This window comes from Dipodomys ordii, unplaced genomic scaffold (assembly GCF_000151885.1).
Source record: "Dipodomys ordii isolate 6190 unplaced genomic scaffold, Dord_2.0 Scaffold82, whole genome shotgun sequence".
Classification (NCBI taxonomy): Eukaryota; Metazoa; Chordata; class Mammalia; order Rodentia; family Heteromyidae; genus Dipodomys; species Dipodomys ordii.
The window spans coordinates 4461384-4480170 of NW_012267298.1; the positions used below are offsets into that span (position 1 = coordinate 4461384).

Sequence of the window (18787 nt, forward strand, 5' to 3'; positions counted from 1 at the left end):
GCCATTTGCCTCTCCTTCCCATGATGCACTGGTAGTATAACAGGCCCAATGAATGGGACAGAGTTATCAGGAACTCAAACCATCAGCTAGAATAAATCTTTCCTCCTTTCTCAGATATTTTGTCACAGCCATGTGTGATCAGTTTTAACACTCTTTTGAATTTGTTTTATCCTCAGAGTATTTGCTGACACATTTCTAGAGGGGAAAACTGTAAACATACGAGAACTTAAAAAGAATTTTAAAACTGTTCATACTAATCGTATCATAGGTGGAAAAATCTACGATATTAGTATTGCACTATTATACATGAATTGTATGGTAAAGCAAGTAGGGAGTTGTGTTGTCATTCATAATTTGCATTCTAGGGAGGAGAAAAAGGAGTCATTGATACAGATTTGATGAGGTTTAAAAGCTTATGGCCTTCAGTAAGCATAGGAATGTCATTTTGAAGTCATAGCTTGTAATGACTAGCACCTGCCACTGAAACCAAGGCCTGGACATAATGAAAATCTAGCAATGAGCACTTCCAGTTTCACATTGTGGCTTCCAGACATCAATTTGTAGAGACACAATTCTTACAAATAAAATTATGGATAGAAGCAGAGTGCTGAAAGAAAGAATGCTTCTTTGGTTTTATCAGGTTGCTGAGTGGGCTTGGAAAGGTCATTCGACATGTTAAATTTCCTTTTAATAACTAAGTAAATGAATATTAGTAAAGAACCTAAAACTTTGTTTTTAATACCACCAACAAGTAGTCTATTCTAAATGACTGGTCCCAAAGCCACTTTAGTAGCTCCTGTGGTCAAAGATGTGACAAATTGAGCTTTGGTAAGAATAACAACTGCAGTGAATGAAAACATAGGAAATATGGGAAAATGCATAAATTCACAGCAACACTTAAAATCTCAGCTGTCATCTCCGAATGATGCTAGGGAACAAATTTATTGGAAAACTTTAAGGGAACGAGCTTAAAGGGGAAACATTCCACATTTATCTTGCTTTAAATGTTGTACTTCCAGGTGTCAGATACCTGGCAAGGAATGACTCTCTTTTGTAACACATCCAGTTAGGCAATTATGGCTTCTTGATAGGATTAGAATGTCACTGTCTATAAATTAAATGAATATGGGCTGATCTTATTAATAGCTGTTAATGTCATCCAAAACAGAGTCCCGGAGACATTATATATTCTGGATTGTAATTCATAAAGTCAGCCAACTAAATAAGTTTATTGAAAACACTTGAAACTGAATCTTTTCATACTTCTAGACATAACAACAGACACAGGATAAACAAGGGAGAATATGTGTTACATGGTCTCAGAGAATGCAATGAACAACTCTTGACTAGGAGATATTACTGAAGTCAGATGGTTTTAATAAAGGAAGATGGACAGTGATCCCAAAGATTGAAAAGTGACTTTAGAGATAGATCAAATCAACGGGAATACGTGAATGCTATTTGGATTTCAATCCAGTTACACAAACTTCAAAAATACAGTAATAAGCCAAGAAATGCTGCCTAGAGCTTTGACAACACTAATGAATTGCTGTTTTCTTTTCAAAAGAGTGTTTTAGTATTGTGATTATCCCCTACCTTTTAGAAGTGTTTACTGAACCATTTAGAAGATGAAATAGTAGGTACGATGTTGATTCAAAACAATCAGAAGAATAGTAGGCAAGATGAATAAGAACATAAAGGAAACAAAGTTGGACAGTTAGTTGGTGATACTGGAGATCTGAGTTCATGATAGTATTTTATCCTGTCTTTTTATGCTTGCAAATTTCCATACCAGAAAAAAATTAGGAAGAGTAGCAGCAGACCATGCAAAAGAATGCAGATCTTGATGGCTTCACCAACTTGTTATGTGACTTTGGGAAGTCATTCATCCTGTGCGGCTTCTTTCTAAAAAATGAGGAGAATTACTCCTGCTGTGTCTAATTTAGGATATGTATATATAATATATATCTCATGACGGGAGGGCGGAGGGCAGAGCGGGGAAGAAGGCTAAAGTTGACCTCACCAAGGGTTTTGCAGTTATGAGACTAGAACACCATTTAGTGTTCAACCTAGTGGCTCCAGGAATCTGTAAACATGGCGGGTCCCACCAGGAGATGGATGGTCTAGCCCAAGTACAGCCCAGTCTCTTGGCAAAGCAAGTTCTCAAAGGCAGGTATCACATTACTAACTTCCTTTGAAGAAAAAGGTTTTCTTCAGCCTTTAAAACAATCTGCTGTACCTACTGCATGCTGAACGCCAGGCAAAGGAAAAGAATCTGTGAGACTCCAGCTCTGCCTCATTGCTGAATGGTGGCCAAAGGGCACAGAGCAAAAAGAGAAAGCCGAGAGTATGAAAGACATGGAAATGGTGTTTTACAAGTAAAGTTTCTTCAGCCTTGGCTCAAAACTCTCTTGCCTGATTTTCATCCCAGCATGATGGCATTAGCTATATATATGTGAAAAGACTTCGAAGGACGCTGATACACATTCTTCCTATATTTTGTGCTGGGTCCTTCACATAATGGAAGCAAATGTTGATCAAGTACTTCATCCATAATCAAGCTCAGTTAACCACACAACAACTAACAAGGAGGACACCAAATGATCTCCATCTCACAGGAGAAGTATTAAGCAAAGTGAGGGAAAGGCAATTAATTACCTCAGGTCCCAGAGACAGTGGCTACTTTTGAACTCAGGGCATTTTGGCTCCAATCTGAGACTTTCTATGTATATGACTTTACTTCTTTACTTCTAACACATAACTATTACCATTTATTTTTGTACAGGTACTTGGGCTTTAACTCAGGGCTTGACACTCTTGCTCAGCCTTTTCTCTCAAGGCTGGTGCTCTACCAGTTGAGCCACACCACTACTTCTGGCTTTTTACAGTTTAATTGGAGATAGAGTCTTTTAGATTTGTCTGCCTGGAATGGCTTCTCAGTATCCTGAGTAGTGAGGAGTCTAGGCACATGCCACTGACATTTGACTATCACCATCCTTAAGTTACATCACAACTTTGGGGGCTGGCGTGTTATCCATTCAAGGTTTTCCATTCTTGAGTGGCATTTCTAGGATTCAAGCAGGAATATTGCATTCTTTCATCTGAGCCACACAGTCCCTGCCAGCAAACTCACCAGTAGGTGACTGGAGATGGACCTCCTAAAGCTGTGATCCCATGCACAGGTGTGGCTTCCTCTGCTATGAGGCAAAGCCCAAACCTCCAGGGCTGCTAGTGAGCAGGCCCAGGGAGGGAGGTGTCCCACTGTTTGCTTCCCCTGTCCAGCAGTCAGAGCATTTCCTCACCTCAGATGAGGAGGAAGTGCTTGTCAGATTCCTTCCACATATGTGCAAAAATGAAAGTTCCCAATTATTCAGTTACATAACTTCCTCCGTCACTCTGGAGACGTATAATTACACATGCTCTCACTGGACATTGTGGCGTACCAGGCATCAATGGGCATTGTTCAGCCTTTATTAAAAATAGAGAGCCTCTGACTCATAAAGAGAACCTGATAGAGGCAGGGAGCAAGCCCAGGAGTGGGCAGGCTGTGCCCAGGATGAACAAGCCTTGCTGGATGCTATAGATAGACACCCAAATGATGCAATCCTGCAGAGAGCTGCCTCTAATTCAGCCAGGCAGACATAGGCGGCAGAGACAGAATACAATGCAAAGTCAGAGCATTTGGATTCCTGTGTCTTTCTGATGACCTCGAGGGGCCTTGAGTCTTTGCTTTGATCTTTCAGCAAGAGAGGTTAACAATGTCTTCTCTGTGTCACTGGCTTAGTTTCCGAGTAAAATGTTAATAGCAAACAACTTTGAGCCCTTACATGTGCTAGCAACTGGAATAAGCATATTAGTATTATATTCTTATATAATACCAAAGTATCTCAATGAAGTAGAGCCTGTTAGTAGGAAATACACTTAATAGGCAAGGAAACTGAGATTCAGAAAGTTAGGTAGACTGCTTAAGGTTACTAACTCATAGAGTTTTGGACCATCTGCCCAATTCCAAAGTGTCTACCTGTAACAGCTACAGTTGTATTTGCAATTATGCTATTTCAAAGCCCTGAGAAAGAAAGAAGAGAAAAAATATCTAAGGCTACAAATTACTAGGCCATCATGAAACACACACTCTTATCTTATGCATAATCTTGAAACAATCAGTCCCTCTCTCAGAAAAAAATACTGACTAGAACACATCAAATCAATAAACTAGAAGAGCAGCATTTGAGGCGGGTACTGCCCAAAGATAATTCCTGAAGGTGGTGGAGGAGGCAGAAACATGTTTCTAATTATGGGATGGTGGCCCTCTGAACTTTGTTTCTCAGCTCCTTCTGGGGAGTTCTTACCTGTCAATTTAAAACTTGGGAGATGGATGGGAGGGGTTGGGATAGATAAGGGGAGAATGATGGAAGGGGTGACACTGTGCATATAAAGTGACATGTTCAGTTGAAACTCCTTTGTACAATTACTTAAAAAAATCCTGTATGGAGTGAGCATCTAGCAGTTCCATAGGGTTGTTTTGTCTAATTCTGTCTTCATAGCCCTCAAGTGGATTGTAATTTGCACATGAGACTAAAGAATTTTCCCTATAGATAGAAGCCATCAAAGTCAAAGTCGTATTTAGGGTTGAATGCCCTGGGTCTCTGGGCTGTTTGTTGAGTTGATATGGACATAGTGGTATTGTTCTGCTTTAGTCTGATGAAGGAGAAAAGGTGAGCTTTGGATTTGAATTCTAGTTCTATTAGCTAAATGCTTTACCTTTTCATTTATAAGATGAAAATGATAATAATAACTCTAGTACAGGTTTTTGATAGGATTGAATGAGGTCATCAAGGGAAAATACTAGGTTACAGTAGGAACTTCCTAGCTAATTTTTCCCCATTTCTTTCCATTTCCAAGGTTTTATATTATCCATTATTTTCTTGCCTGCATTTTACCATCTTCTCTTGTTACAAATAGCTTTATATATTTATTATCTCTACAACTGTAGGAATTTTGACTGTTTCATTCCCAGTTTTCCAGGGTTTGATACCTCTCTGTTTCTATGGAGATTTCCTAGCGATACGTTTCTATTTCTGCTCTGGCCAATAGTCTTCTTGACTTGTTTTCCTCTTTTTCTGCTTATGCTTTTTGAAATGTATCCTGACCAGAGAAAGATGAAATAGAATCTAGAACAGAGCAGTGAGACTGGCAGGACCTAGTTTCTAGTAGAAGTAAAATCTCTCAAGGGAGAGAGGGTGTCACTGTTCATGGGCTGGGGTGTAGAGAGATCCTACTATTGTTTTTTGAGAGCAAGGAATACATCTTTGTGAAATCTGCCATGACACACCTATTAATTTCCTTTCTTGAAGAACCTAGACAAGCCAGGTGCTGGTAGCTCACACCTGTAATCCTAGCTACACAGGAGGCTGAGATCTGAGGCCTGGGCTAGAAAGTCCATGAGACTCTTGTTTCCAATTAATCACTAGGAATCCAGAAGTGGCACTGTGGCTCAAAGTGGTAGAATGCTAGCCTTGAGCAAAGTAGCTCGGGGACAGTGCTCCGGCCCTGAGTTCAATCCCTATGACCAACAAAAACAAACAAACAAGAACCTGGTCAAATGCATTTCATACACAACACTTATGTATTATTTAAGACTCTTCTAGGAATGAGGTTTTGTTCAGTCCTGCCCATTTCAGATCCTATTAACTATGGTATCCTAGAGCAAAAGCAGAATCCATAGGGTAGGAGGTGCTTTTATTAATCAGGATAAATAACAATGTCCTTTTTAAAATAAATTTTTATAGCAATGTTCTTATACATACACATATATATTATATACATATAATCTAATGCTATGTACCATAATTTCAAGTTATTCCTTAAGCCAGCTTTACTTAGATATTAGTCTTTTATTTTACACTTGAGGAAACTGAGGCTCAAGGAGATAAGCAACTTGCTAAAGGCCACACACTGTGTGCTAGGATAGAACCCTCGCACAGTTGGTCCTCAACCTATTTATTTTAGTACAACATATATATTTTCTACTACTACTTTTATCCACACAATGGGATTGGGAAATACCCCAGTTTCAGGCAGAAGTGAAAAGCTCTTTTATTAGGACAAGGGACTTTTTGAAAGAGATAGGTTGAAAGGTCATGACAACTATACTACTTATCTACCAAGTCATCTTCTCCAGTTTTATGTTTTCATTAAGTAATTGATTCATTAAAAATCATCACTTGATTCAAGCAGCTAATGGCCATTTATTGCAATGAACAGGGCAGGCCTCTCAGGGGAGTTTTATGGCACTAGGTAGCAAAGGGTGGCTAGAGCAACATGTTCCATTACCTGCTGTCCATGGTAGAAAACGGCAAGGAGGAACATGGCCATCAGCAACAGAGATGCCTCCTTGGTCCCCAGGAAATCTCTGCGGCAAGAAGAAAGGCAAGTGGTGATACAGTTACTTATAAGCATGGGGCACTTCAAGGAGACTCAAGGTGATACTAGGGTTCACAATGGAGAAGGAAGAACATGTTTTTCTGATACACGCCCTCTGTTGGGAGCCATCCTGAGGGCTTGCATGTCTGCCCAATCAGAATCCAGGTGACTTCCAAGCCTATGTTCCAATGAAACAGATTCTAGATCTCGCCTCTAGACAATGAATTCATATTAATAACAATGTTTTCCATTTGCAGAACACATCTCATCACAAAAAAGTCCATCCACTCTTCCTTTCTGTTTTAGAAAGTATTTTGCTTAATGAGACAGTACACGATGCTTACTAGGTGGAAGTTTTAATCCTTAGTGCTTCCCTGATTCAATTCTTATATCCATACAATGAGTTGGACTGTGTTAGTCTTTATATTAGTTAAAAATGTAATTGTATGATTTGAGGAATGATGGTATGTCCATTTTCATTTTTATATGCCTTATCAAAGCCTTAGTTCCTACGGTGCCATTCTTCTAATAGTAGACCTCCAGTACTCAATCCACCATCCTTGTGGGTTAAAATGTGGGTTGTCATTGATGTAGACTTTCCAGGTCTCTTTAAAGACTAAGATGAAAAGTTAGAGGTAATGTCGTATTTAAACCTGGGGATGACTTGTAGTCATGAGAGGTATTTAGAAGGCCAGAAGTCTCTCATTTGAGTTTGAATTTTGTCTCTTTTCTATGTTGGTTCAGCTACAAGTCGTTCTAGGTCATTTTAGGCCAGGAGACAAAAGATTTGGAGGGAGAAACACGGACCTTCAAAGTTGGACATGTGTGAAATGTGACAGTAGAGTGCCCCCTTGACAGGTCTTCACAGGCTAAAGAGGAATCCCCAAAGAAAAATATTCAAGTCCAGATCACCTCTATCCATGCTACTTCCCTATGGCTTTTCCAACCCAGACAATGTTCCCAAACCTATTCCCCTATGTGCTCAAGTCAAAAGCAGAAAGAAAACTAGGGCTCTGTCCTCACTAACCCATCAACCCATAGCCAAACCTGTCCCCTCTGACACCCAGATACCACCTCACTGTGCCCACATCTCTTCACATCTACCTCTACCTCTTAAGTACATCAGCCATGACCTCCAATGGCCTCCTTACATCGCCTCCCATAATCTACTTTCTATAATATTGCCAGAGTATTTTTAATCAATAAAACTGTATTACATCAGTCCTTTTTTAGTGGTCTCCCAACCACAGGCACATCTATAGTTAGAGTTCACTCCAAAGTAACCCTGATGTGGCCCAAAGACAGAAGGGAACCATTGTAGATGGGATGTACTGTCTAGAGGAAAGAACAGAGTCCCAACCTGGCTCCACCAAGTCTTTCTCTTGTTGGAGACTAGCAGATGCTGCACAGGGCTCAGGGAAATGGGGTAAGAGGCCAGCTCTTAACTCTAAATTTCATTTGCATTGATGCTAAATCTTCTCAGCTTAATCTGAGCCAGGCCTGGTCCAGCACATCAGGCCTGGCATGGCATCTAGGAGTGGAAATTTACATTCTTCTTTGTTTTTTTTGGTTTAGTCATGGGGCTTGAACTCTGGGCCTGGGTGTTGTCCCTCAGCTCTTCAGCTCAAGACTAGCACTCTACCACTTGAGCCACAGCACCACTTCCACCTTTTTTTTCTGCTTATGTGGTGCTAAGGAATCAAACCCAGGTCCTCATGCATGCAAGGCAAGCATTCTACCACTGAGCCACCTTCCCAGCCCCCTGGAAATGTACATTCTTATGAGGAAACACAAAGCACAAGGAGAGCAAAAGGGCCAAAGCCTGAGTAAGATTAGAATCTGGAAGTTCCTAGTTCTATCAGCTTTGCCTTGGAGATAAGACGCTAATAATAGAGCTCCTCATTAAATGTCTTATCAATAGCTCCAGAGAAGCTCATAATTATTAACTATCTGTGGTTGCCAGACATATGCTGGCAAAAGAGCATCGTCTGTCCCCTTAAAGTTGTCCAATAGGAGAAGGAATGACATAGAGATAATATTATAATATGATAAACTCTATGGAACTGACACATCCCCGTTGCCATGGGAATACTTGAAAAGATAAAGTAACTGAGGATGAGGGCTTAGAGGAGACTTACAGGATGAGACAACTTCAGAAGAAGAAAGTGGGGTGGGTTCTACAGGAATAAGCTTTTGTGCCTTGGTTATCTAGCTGGCTTACAAGTCTCAAGGCTAGTCAATGTCATAAACCATGCTTGAGATCGCATGAAGACTCAGAATGAGAGCAAAGGCATTCACAAAGACTGTGGAAGTGAGGAGACTTGGACTGTTACCTATGTACGGTCACCTCTGCATTGAAGGGAGGGATGCCTTTGTTCCCTCCTTTATTCACCACTGCACTTGTTTTGAGGGCAGAGGTACATTTTCAACACCATTCTTTTCTATCACTTAGTTCTCTAGCTTTGGAAATGTATGGACCTCTAGAAAAATGGTTAAAGACATAAACTTTGAACTCGTGAAGAACAAGGTTTCTGTCTCTACTCTCCCATTGATCAGTTCTTTGACCTTGAATGGGTTGCTTAATGTCTCAGTTTATTCATCTGTATATATCCCCATGGCTGTGAGGATTAAATTGGACAATCAAGATAATGTGCTGGCATGGAGCTAGGCCCACATCTTCCTCTCACAATCCTGCAAAGCGTCTGGCATATTGTCTTACTTGTGGTGATATTGTTAAAAAAAAAACAAAACAAAACACCAGTTCACATTGCTTCATCTGAATGGGAGCTATCCTATGCTTAACTTTTCCCCCAGTCCATGCATCTGTCTTTAACTCCTGCTCTGCCTGGCACTTTTGATACCATCTTCTTTGTGATGCAGGAAATTTATTTTAAGGCTTGCAATTATCATTTGAAGCATATTTTCAAGAGAAAACACAAATACTCCTTGAGTCATTTTGAAAGCAGTGGCTGGCCAAAAATAGAAAGATGACTAGACTATACACAGAACGAAAGTATAAGAAAATTGTGAACAATTTTTGAGAGTTCAGCCATATTCCAGATGAAAAAGCATAGTCTGAGAAGGGTCTACAGAATCTGCATAGTTATTCAGCCAGGTTAAGAAACACCGATTTGTAATTGCCTTTAACTTAGGATTTTTGATGAGCTTCCAAAGAGAGCTATGTGCCCGAAATCTATACTGTATTAAAATGCCTTATTCAGCACTAGATACCAGGGACTTGAAACCAAGAACATTTTGAACCAGTTTATGTATGTTAAAGAATCACTGAGATAATACTACTATTTTTATACATCAGTTTATACTTGTTTGTCCTTAAATTACTAAAGAGAATACCTAGAAAGAATCCAGTGTCTTAATTTTGAATCTGTAGGCCTAACCAGAGCCCACAGCAAATGTTATAGCATGTCTATATTCTTCATATGGTCTGATGGAGGTTATATAATGTTGAACAGATGCTATTTTGGCTTTTACCCAAGATGTGGGTTATATCTTGTCCATTTGTTCCTCATAACTACTATGATCTCTCATATCTTATGGTGTTGAGTGCAAAAAAAGAAATACTGAGATACCTGGATAAAAAATAAGAATTTCAAAAGATGGGACATGATGGTACATACCTGTAATCCCAGGTACTTAGCAGGCAGAGATTGGATGAATTGTGTTTTGAGGCCAGTCCAGGAAAAAAGTTAGCAGGTCTCATTTCAACAAACAAAAAATAGGCCTGGCTTACTTCACTTAATATAATTTTTCCCCCCATTCAAGCAGAAATGGTCAGATAAGTTGATGTTAGGGAAAACGAACCCCAAGGTGAGGACTCACATGTTTTTTCTTTCTTGTTATTGTTTCTAACGTATTTATAAGATATTTTTTTGTTGCTTTCTATGTCCCTCCCTCATGGTATAACCCCTGTTTTCACTGTATTTGATGTTGGTATAATTTGTGGAGGGCAAAGGAAAAAACAAATTGTTTAAATAGGGATACAGGTGGACCCATTGCAACAATGAGATGTACAAGATGTTATGTTGAAAATGAACTTTACAACTTTGGCAGGAGGTGGAGGGGGCAGGAGAATGGGGGGTAGGGATGGTAATGGGAAACAAAGGAGGAGGCAAAAATGCTTGATAAGAAATGTACTCATTACCTTGCTCATGTAATTGTAACCCCTCTGTATGGTATTTTCACAATAAAAAAATGGGCATGATGGCAATGCCTCACATCCTAGGTAAGTGGGAGGAATGGGTTAGAGAATCCCCTCTGGGATCCACCTAGGCAAAAAGCTCAAGACTTTATCTGAAAAAAATAGCCTAAAGCAAAATGACTGCCCACCAGGAGAAAGCCTTATGTTTAAACCTTAGCATTGAGAGAGAGGGTTGGGGGGAGGAGGGAGGGGAGAGAGTGAGTAAGAGCTAGAGAGTGAGAGAGCAAGGGAGAGCAGCAAGACAGAGAAAGCGAGTTAGAGAGAATGAGCTAGAGAGAGCATTTCAAGGTCGTGTCAGAAGGACATTAACTCAGGGACAGAACCCTATAGAAGCAAATGTGGATCCAACATCACAATTTAAACAAGAGGAAATCTTTTCTCTTGCCACATGGCTTCTAGATCCTGCCAGCACCAAATTTATTGGTTCTCACTACACGATTTGTTTATGTGTGGCTTTTGCTTGACATTATCCATTGATTCTCCCTTGTGAGAGAGTCACTTAGCAGCACAGTTTTCTATGTCTGAAGTATCTTGAATATCTAACACCACCCGTATCATCTTCTTCTAATCATGGTTTTGGTAGCCCTGGCTTATTTGTAGCCTGAAGACCTCTGAGCACATATGCTGTTTAGTCTCCAGGTGCCAGGAAAGGAGAAAAGTCAGAATCAGGAAGTAAGGCATCAGAATGTACCTGGTGTGCCTGAGGGCAGGGGTGGGAGACGGATGGGTAGCTAAATATGTGGAAACAACAACCAAGTTGTGTTTACAGGATGGGGTGAAGATGGTGAGGGAGACTAAGGACATCAAGCTGTGGGCATTACGGATGATAGCTTATTGTGAATCAATAGTGCTGCTGTATGATTCCCAAGGTGCTAGTATTTGCACTCATTTAGTACTTATTTCCACAAATATTTAATTGGATACTTCTTGCCAAGGTACTTGTAGTGCCAGGGATATGAACATGATTACTGATCTTTGTCCTGAAAAATACTGCTCCTTCCTTAAGAATATGAACTCCTCCTGTTCCTTGTGGTGGGGGAAGATATGGCACTCCATGACTCCAACAAGGAAAGGCCAGCACATTGGTAAGCATTATCTATTTACATGGTTTAGAAAATGTAGAGCTGATGACAGGATTTCATCAAGGAGATTGTCCTTGAACTGGTTGGATTTGGAAGATCGGGACATCAGGCCGAAGGGAAATGTACAAGCAGAAGGTCATTTAAGAAATGGTATGTGATTTCCTGTGGCTAGAGTACAGGCCTTAGATGGAGTTTTTGGAGACAAGATTGAAGAAGCCAGCATGGGATAGAAGAAAGAGAACTTGGGGATGCTGAGCAAACCCATTGAACTTTTACCTTCTTAGAGGCAAAAGGGAGACTCTGAAAGGTTTTTAGGAGGAGTATGAACTGAGTAGGTTTGGGGATAGGAGAATCAGAAATAGGTCCTGGGATAACCGTTACAAGACTGAAGTCTTGAGTTGAGGATTTGTAAAATACCAGCATTCATGACATGGAAAGGTCATGTCCAATGACAAATGTTGGTATTAATAAACTGCTTGTCTATGCCAGTCCTTGTGCTAAATTTCTATGATCAAATTTAAACCATGTATACTCTTACAGCATGGGACTTATTCTAATTCCCACTTCACTGATGAGAGAAGCTAAATCACCACAAGTTAATTTGATCAAGAGCACACATCTGGTTAATGGAAGAACTGAGATTTGGTTCCAGACAGCGTAACTCCTAAAATGTGCTCCTATGCAATGTGAGATATTTACCTTCTATGGGATGCGAGGAAGGCTAATCTCTAGTGACTGAGATGGCACTGGGGATGAGGTTTATCTCCTGTCTGGGACCAGCATTATCTATGAGTCAGGAAGTTGTCATGAAGAGGGGAATGAACAGACAAGGGAGAAGTAGCCAGACAGCCCTGTCCCAGCTTCTTTGTGATCTTCACATTTTATATTTTGTATGCTTTTCCACATTACAACCAGGAGTAAGCTGCAGCGAAGTCTCCCAACTAGTGTGAGCTCAGGTAAAGCACAGGTTCAGGCTTATCAGCCAATGATTGCTGAGTATACACAGGTAGAGCACAGGTTCAGGCTCATCAGCCAATGATTGCTGAGTATACACAGTGACGTGGGTTGTTTTGTAACCATCCTAGAATGTGTCTGGTCCTGGGATACAGTAGAACAGTCTGACTGAGTGCTTTCACTTCTTTTAAGTGCATGCTGTTCACAGCAGGGAGTGACAGCACATGACTAATCCATGACTGGCCATGAGCAAGGAAAATTCAGAGCATTAGATCATGAGCAGCGATGCCTTTGAGATGATCTTTACTTTTGCAACACTTACTTAAAATTTAACTACACACTTTTCCTGAAGATTTCCAATCTGAATTCAGAGCTAAGCTTTTCAAAAAGAAGAAAGATGGAGAATATGCATACATTAAGCATCTGCTATTTGACAGATACATTAAGGCCCGATAATTGTTCTGGGGCAGTATTACAGACCGAATCATGCTCCTCTTCCCAATTTATATGCGGAAGTTCTATTTCTATACTCTGTAACTGTCTATGAGACAGAGTCTGAGATCATTTGTAATACTAGTATTACTAGGATTTGGTGTTTATTGCCTTATAAATGAGAAGAAGGAAGAGGAGTTTCTCGCCTCCATTTGAGGAGCCAGAAGGAAGATGGCCATGTGCTAGTTAGGAAGAGAGCCCTCACCAGAAGAACCATCAACTGGAATATGCCACTGATACTTCTCCGCACCCAGAACTGTGAGAGATGTCTGTTACTTAAGCTGCTTGTCCAATCTGCGGTGTGTAGTTATGGTGGCCCAAGCTGACTAACACAGAGTCTATACATTCTACAGACGGCCAGGATGGGTAGTAGCTTTCTAGTCCAATGGAGTCTGGATTTGAAGTTAAATCTCTGGCATATTCTATGAACATTGTACCTTCTTTTGAATGAATAAAGTTTTATTTTTACTACAGGGCTGGCCTGTTTTCTTTTTACACATCTCTTTGACTACGTTTGTGCTCATTTCCTTATGGTCCTGGGGAATCACCAACCATCTTACTTCATTTGGGACTGTTTTACTTTTTTGAACACCAGGAAATATGATGGGAAGTTCTTCAGTGTGATTTAAAAGAGGCTCAGGTAGTATTTACAGGGATAGATGGACTTTCAGGCCAGAATGACACTTTTGTAGTCAGATACATCATTTACTGGCCACAGGAATCTGAGTCATTGTAAACCTCTCTTGGTTTATATTCTGTAGAATGTCACTGTGAAGACAGAATAGGGAAAAGTATATTAAATACATGCCATACTTGCATGACAGATGCACATTAGTATATGGAAACTATAAAGAGCTCCTATATCTTAGTTCTTAAGAATGAGATGAAATGAACAGGAGAGAGGATATATTCAGCCTTACAAAGAAGGAATTCCTGTCAATTGTTACAACAAAGACTAATCTGAAAGATATTAGGTTAAGTGAAATAAGCTGGCACGGAGAGATAAACGATGTGTGCTTTCACTTACACATGGAATGGACAAATGTTGAACTTGTAGATGCAGAGAGTTGGAGTAGTTGTTACCAGGGTTGAGAGGAGGGCATTTAGAAATACAAAATTTCTAGCAATAGGAGTAAGGTCAAGAGACCTATTGTACAACATGGTGCATTGTGGAGTAGATTTTTAAGTGTTCTTTCCATAAAAATATGTACAGTAATGCAAATGACTTGACTTAGTTATTCCATAACACACACATATAAAATTATGTTGTACACAGTCAGTACAGAGTATTTATTTATTTATTTATTTATTTTTGCTGGTCATGGGGCTTGAACTCTGGGCCTGAGCACTGTCCCTGAGCTCCTTTTGCTCAATGCTAGCTCTCTAACACTTGAGCCACAGCATTACTCCTTGTTTTCTAATGTTTAATTGGAGCTAAGAGTCTCAAGGACTTTCTGGCCTGGACTGGCTTTGAAACATGAACCCCAGATCTCAGTCTCCTGAGTAGCTAGGATTATAGGCCTGAGCTACTGGTGCCCAGATTGAATATTTTTGTTTGTCAACTAACAAATAGAAAGAGCTCTTGAGAAGTCAAATGGTATAATACCTTCGAAGGACTAACTTCCACTCCAACAAAATGACTACTAGGGAACTGATATTTGACAAGTTGGGTATGGTCAAGGAGAAGAGGGTAGATGAATGAAGAGAGGAAGTGAGGAGAAGAGGGTAGATGAATGAAGAGAGGAAGTGGGGAGAATGCAGAAATACATAATCCTACACAATTAAGAAAATTGAGGAGAGGGGTAGGGTTGGAAGAAATGGTGGAGAATGAGGAAAGGGGTGATATTAATCAGGATGCATTGCATTCATAAGCTGATTTGTTGAATGATAACTCCTTTGTAAAACTAGTTAAATTAATAAAAATATAAATTAAAAACAAGAAATGTGAACAATGAAGTAGCAAACTAGGAGATGACTTTGAAAATCAGGTAAGAGAAATGAGGGAAGGGGTAACAAGTCAGACAAGAAATGTGATCACTGCCCTGCTTATGTAACTGTAACCCCTCTGGATATCACCTTGACAACAAAATTAAAATAAAAATAATCAGGTATGAAGACCTCAAATTGGCCAATAAATAAAAAGATTCATAAAGTCCCTTATACTCAGGGACCTGCACATGAAAATAGTGAGATAAAATGTCCTCTCATAAATCCAGTAGGACTTAACAAGTCAACAAGTGGCATAGGGGAGAATGAGCAGCTATAGAACCACTCAGAAAACCAGAGGAAAATGGTTTCAGTCATGTTGGAGAGCAACGGGGGAATATGATACTTTCTAAAGTAGCAGGGATGGGACACCTACAATCCAGCAAAAGTGCTTGTACTGCTGCCCTAAATGTGCATGGTGGTGTGTACCAAAGTGCTTTTTTATGATAAGAAAAACCAGTAACAGACTAAATGTCTATTCAGAGGTCACATGACAAAATGTATATTCTTATGTAAATATGATATATGTACAGAAAATGGGTAAAATGAATTAAATTTATAGATATCAGATTTTGAACAGATTTTAAAAATGGTAGTATTGTTTGAGAAAGAGCAATGTTATAATTTACAGACACAGGCATAGCCATATATTATTAAAAGCCATAGATGGAAACGATATATATTAATGTCATAGGAATTGGCCCTTAGGAGAACAATTTATGAAATATTTTATTCTTTTGAAAATGCAAAAGTAAAGGTGAATCATTTTTAGTATTGCTTATTTCCAGGGATTGGTTCCTACAGGTTCTCACATTTCTTCTGAGGCATTTTGGACTATTGTGGACATTTCTTTTTCACTGTTGGCCACTTATTCTGGCCGTGGCTAGATTTGTGTGTTTCCTACCCCTGACCCCAGTCGGGTCTAGCAATGCTTGATAGTGGGTTCCTCTTAGTATTTCCTCTGTGAGGTCTCCTTGCCTTTGGCAATGGAACAGGGCAAGTGATGCCACCAGCAGTGTATTCAGGGATTGAACTGTGTCAGGGTAAAGAAGACACAAGGAGCCATAAGACACAGTTCTCCTCCTTCCTCTGTTCCTAGATGTGGCTCCTCCCTGCCTCCCACCTTGGAATCTGTCCAGAGACACTTCATTTGGTTGACTTAATGGAGTTTCCAAGGTACTGGCTGAATCCATTCACAGTTTCTACTGCTGGCACCATAGAATACAAGCTTGCATTCATCACCCATTCTCCTTTCGCTTCCTCCCTTTCTCATTCACTGGCACTGTCTTGCCCTTAAACTTTGCTTTGTGCTATTTTCTCTAAGAAATATAGGCTAAGGCATTACTTTTCTTACTTTCTCGTATTCCAAATGTGACATAATAGAAGAAAATGCTCAACCTACAGCGACTGCTTGTTATTAATATTGCTGTAGCTCCACTGAAATCAGATCCTGCAAGTCTTGAACTGTAACTGTTAAATAAATGTTAAATCACTAGGCTTGAAAGAAATCTGAATTACTATTTAAATACTATTTAAAAATAGTCCAAAATTTAAAATAATCAGTTAATCAATTTAAAATTCATATAAATGGTATTACCGAAAAGTAGGGATTTTCCCTAGACTCATAAGCTAGACAGACAATGCCCAAGTTGAGGTATTACCAAACCAATTGCCAAGTTTTTTTTTTTTTGGGTCCGGTCGTGGGGCCTGAACTCTGGGCCTGGGCGCTGTCCCTCAGTCTTCAGCTCAAGGCTAGCGCTCTACCACTTGAGCCACAGCGCCACTTCCGGCTTGTTTTTCTTTTTGCTTATGTGGTGCTGAGGAATCGAACCCTGGGCCTCAGGCATGCAAGGCAAGTGCTCTACCACTGAGCCACCTTCCCAGCCCTTGCCAAGTTTTTTTTTAATAACCCTTCCTCCCTCATTCCTCTAGTGGTTCCATTTCCCATGAAAGCCAAGCACTTTCTGAACATGCAATGGTGGTGAACACTCACTCTCCACTGTGGTTCAAGTTGTCGTAACGCAGAAAGAGCCCTGCATAGATGGTCTCCGTCAGTAGGGCATAGATAGCGATCATGATGAGCAGGACAGCCAGCTTCAGGACAGAGTTAAGTCGGAGGAAAACTGCACAGGTCACCATAGCCAACACCCCCGTGAAGACAAAGTACTGCAAACAGAGAATGCAAGCTGTTACATTTCCGTAGGAACCTCAGGGCTCCCTCTCTTAGCCATGTGCTGGCAGGACTCCTTGGACAGACATGTATTGAACATTTCCCCTTAGGGGTCAGCCCCCTCACTAAGCTCAGTGGAGCCCATGGGGTCCTTCATTTTCCTACCCCCCCAACCCCTTGCCTCCCCTTTCCATGAATGACGTCACAATTCACATCGTCAAGAGAAGTAGAAGGCTCACTTTGATCTCTGTTGCCTTCCCCTGTCTACCTTCCACAAGCCGGCCATTCTATTGGGTCTACTTCCTTAACAAAGCTCACATCTGGTGAACTTCTTCCTTCAGTCTTCTTTGTTTTAGTTCTCAGGGCCAGTTCTTGAACAGTTTATTTGCAGCTGGACTAGTTAGGTAGTTGTTAGGCCCCAGCCCCCATCCAACACATATGGACCTTCTCTACATGCCACTCCTTATGTGAAATCACTTCATTGTCCTCTACTTCCTTCTGAGTGTCAGAACTCACAGGCTACCACATGCCAACCATTGACTCCTTCTAGACTGCCTCAACTCTCAGCCATGTGACTAAGACTTCCTCCTCTGACAAATGTCAGCTAAGATGTACTTCTCCGGAGAAGCCTTTCTGGATGCTTCTGGATCCTGCCACATTCCTCCTGATTGCCCTGTCAAGAACAGAATGACGTCTGTTACCCTAGATCTGAAGTAACGTTCCTACTTGCAAATCTGAACCACCCAAGAGCTGGAAACGTGAAGTAGCCTTCCAGTCTCCATCTGCCCAGCTAGATTCCAGACTTCTACCATAAGCTCCTCAGTCTACTGTCCACACAGACATATCCCAGTATACTATTCATGGTGATGGGTTGGGACTGTGATTATCCAATGGAAGAGCTAAAACTCACATGCTTAGCAATGCTTAGGATCTTAATATTGCTCTACGCATTTTTCTCGTGTTATTCAGAATAAGTTCTAGAAGGGAATCATTAACTCCCCTTCATAGATTAAAAATGTGAGGCACATTGAGCTTATGCAAAATTGTTCAAGATCTTGGAGCTAGACAGTAACATCTAGGCCCTCTGGATACAGCCAATTTGAGTGCATGTGACTCTAGTGACCAGGCTGGCTGCATTTGGTGATCTCCAAGCTAAACTCCTTACCGAAGACATATTTATGACTTCTTAAGCCACATCCACTCATGCATGCAACTTTCTGACTAATATTGATCTAAGCAAAGGTAGATAGTTTCTTGACCAAGTTCTGACTCAGGAGTAAGATTCTGTAGTTTCATGGTACAGAAGGTAGATGTGGGTTGGATATTGACCCTATGCTCAAGGAGCTTGTGTCTGTTACATCCTTTCTTTTTTTTTAATTTTAATTTTATTTTATTTGTGAACATACTGTACAGAGGGGTTACAATTACATGGGCAGGATAATGCGTACATTTCTTACCAAG

General features: G+C 40.5%; 1 protein-coding gene across 2 annotated transcripts in view; it reads right to left on the reverse strand.

Annotated features, from left to right (window-relative positions):
* Adcy8 (adenylate cyclase 8 (brain)) overlaps positions 1-18787 on the reverse strand; it is a 221541-nt gene that overhangs the window by 21563 nt on the left and 181191 nt on the right. For both annotated transcript variants that reach the window (XM_013025152.1, XM_013025151.1), the window contains 2 exons: positions 17150-17322; positions 6334-6412 (listed from right to left, as the gene is read on the reverse strand). In XM_013025152.1, the coding sequence (XP_012880606.1) occupies positions 6334-6412; positions 17150-17322 (252 nt within the window). The remainder of the gene's footprint in view (positions 1-6333; positions 6413-17149; positions 17323-18787) is intronic.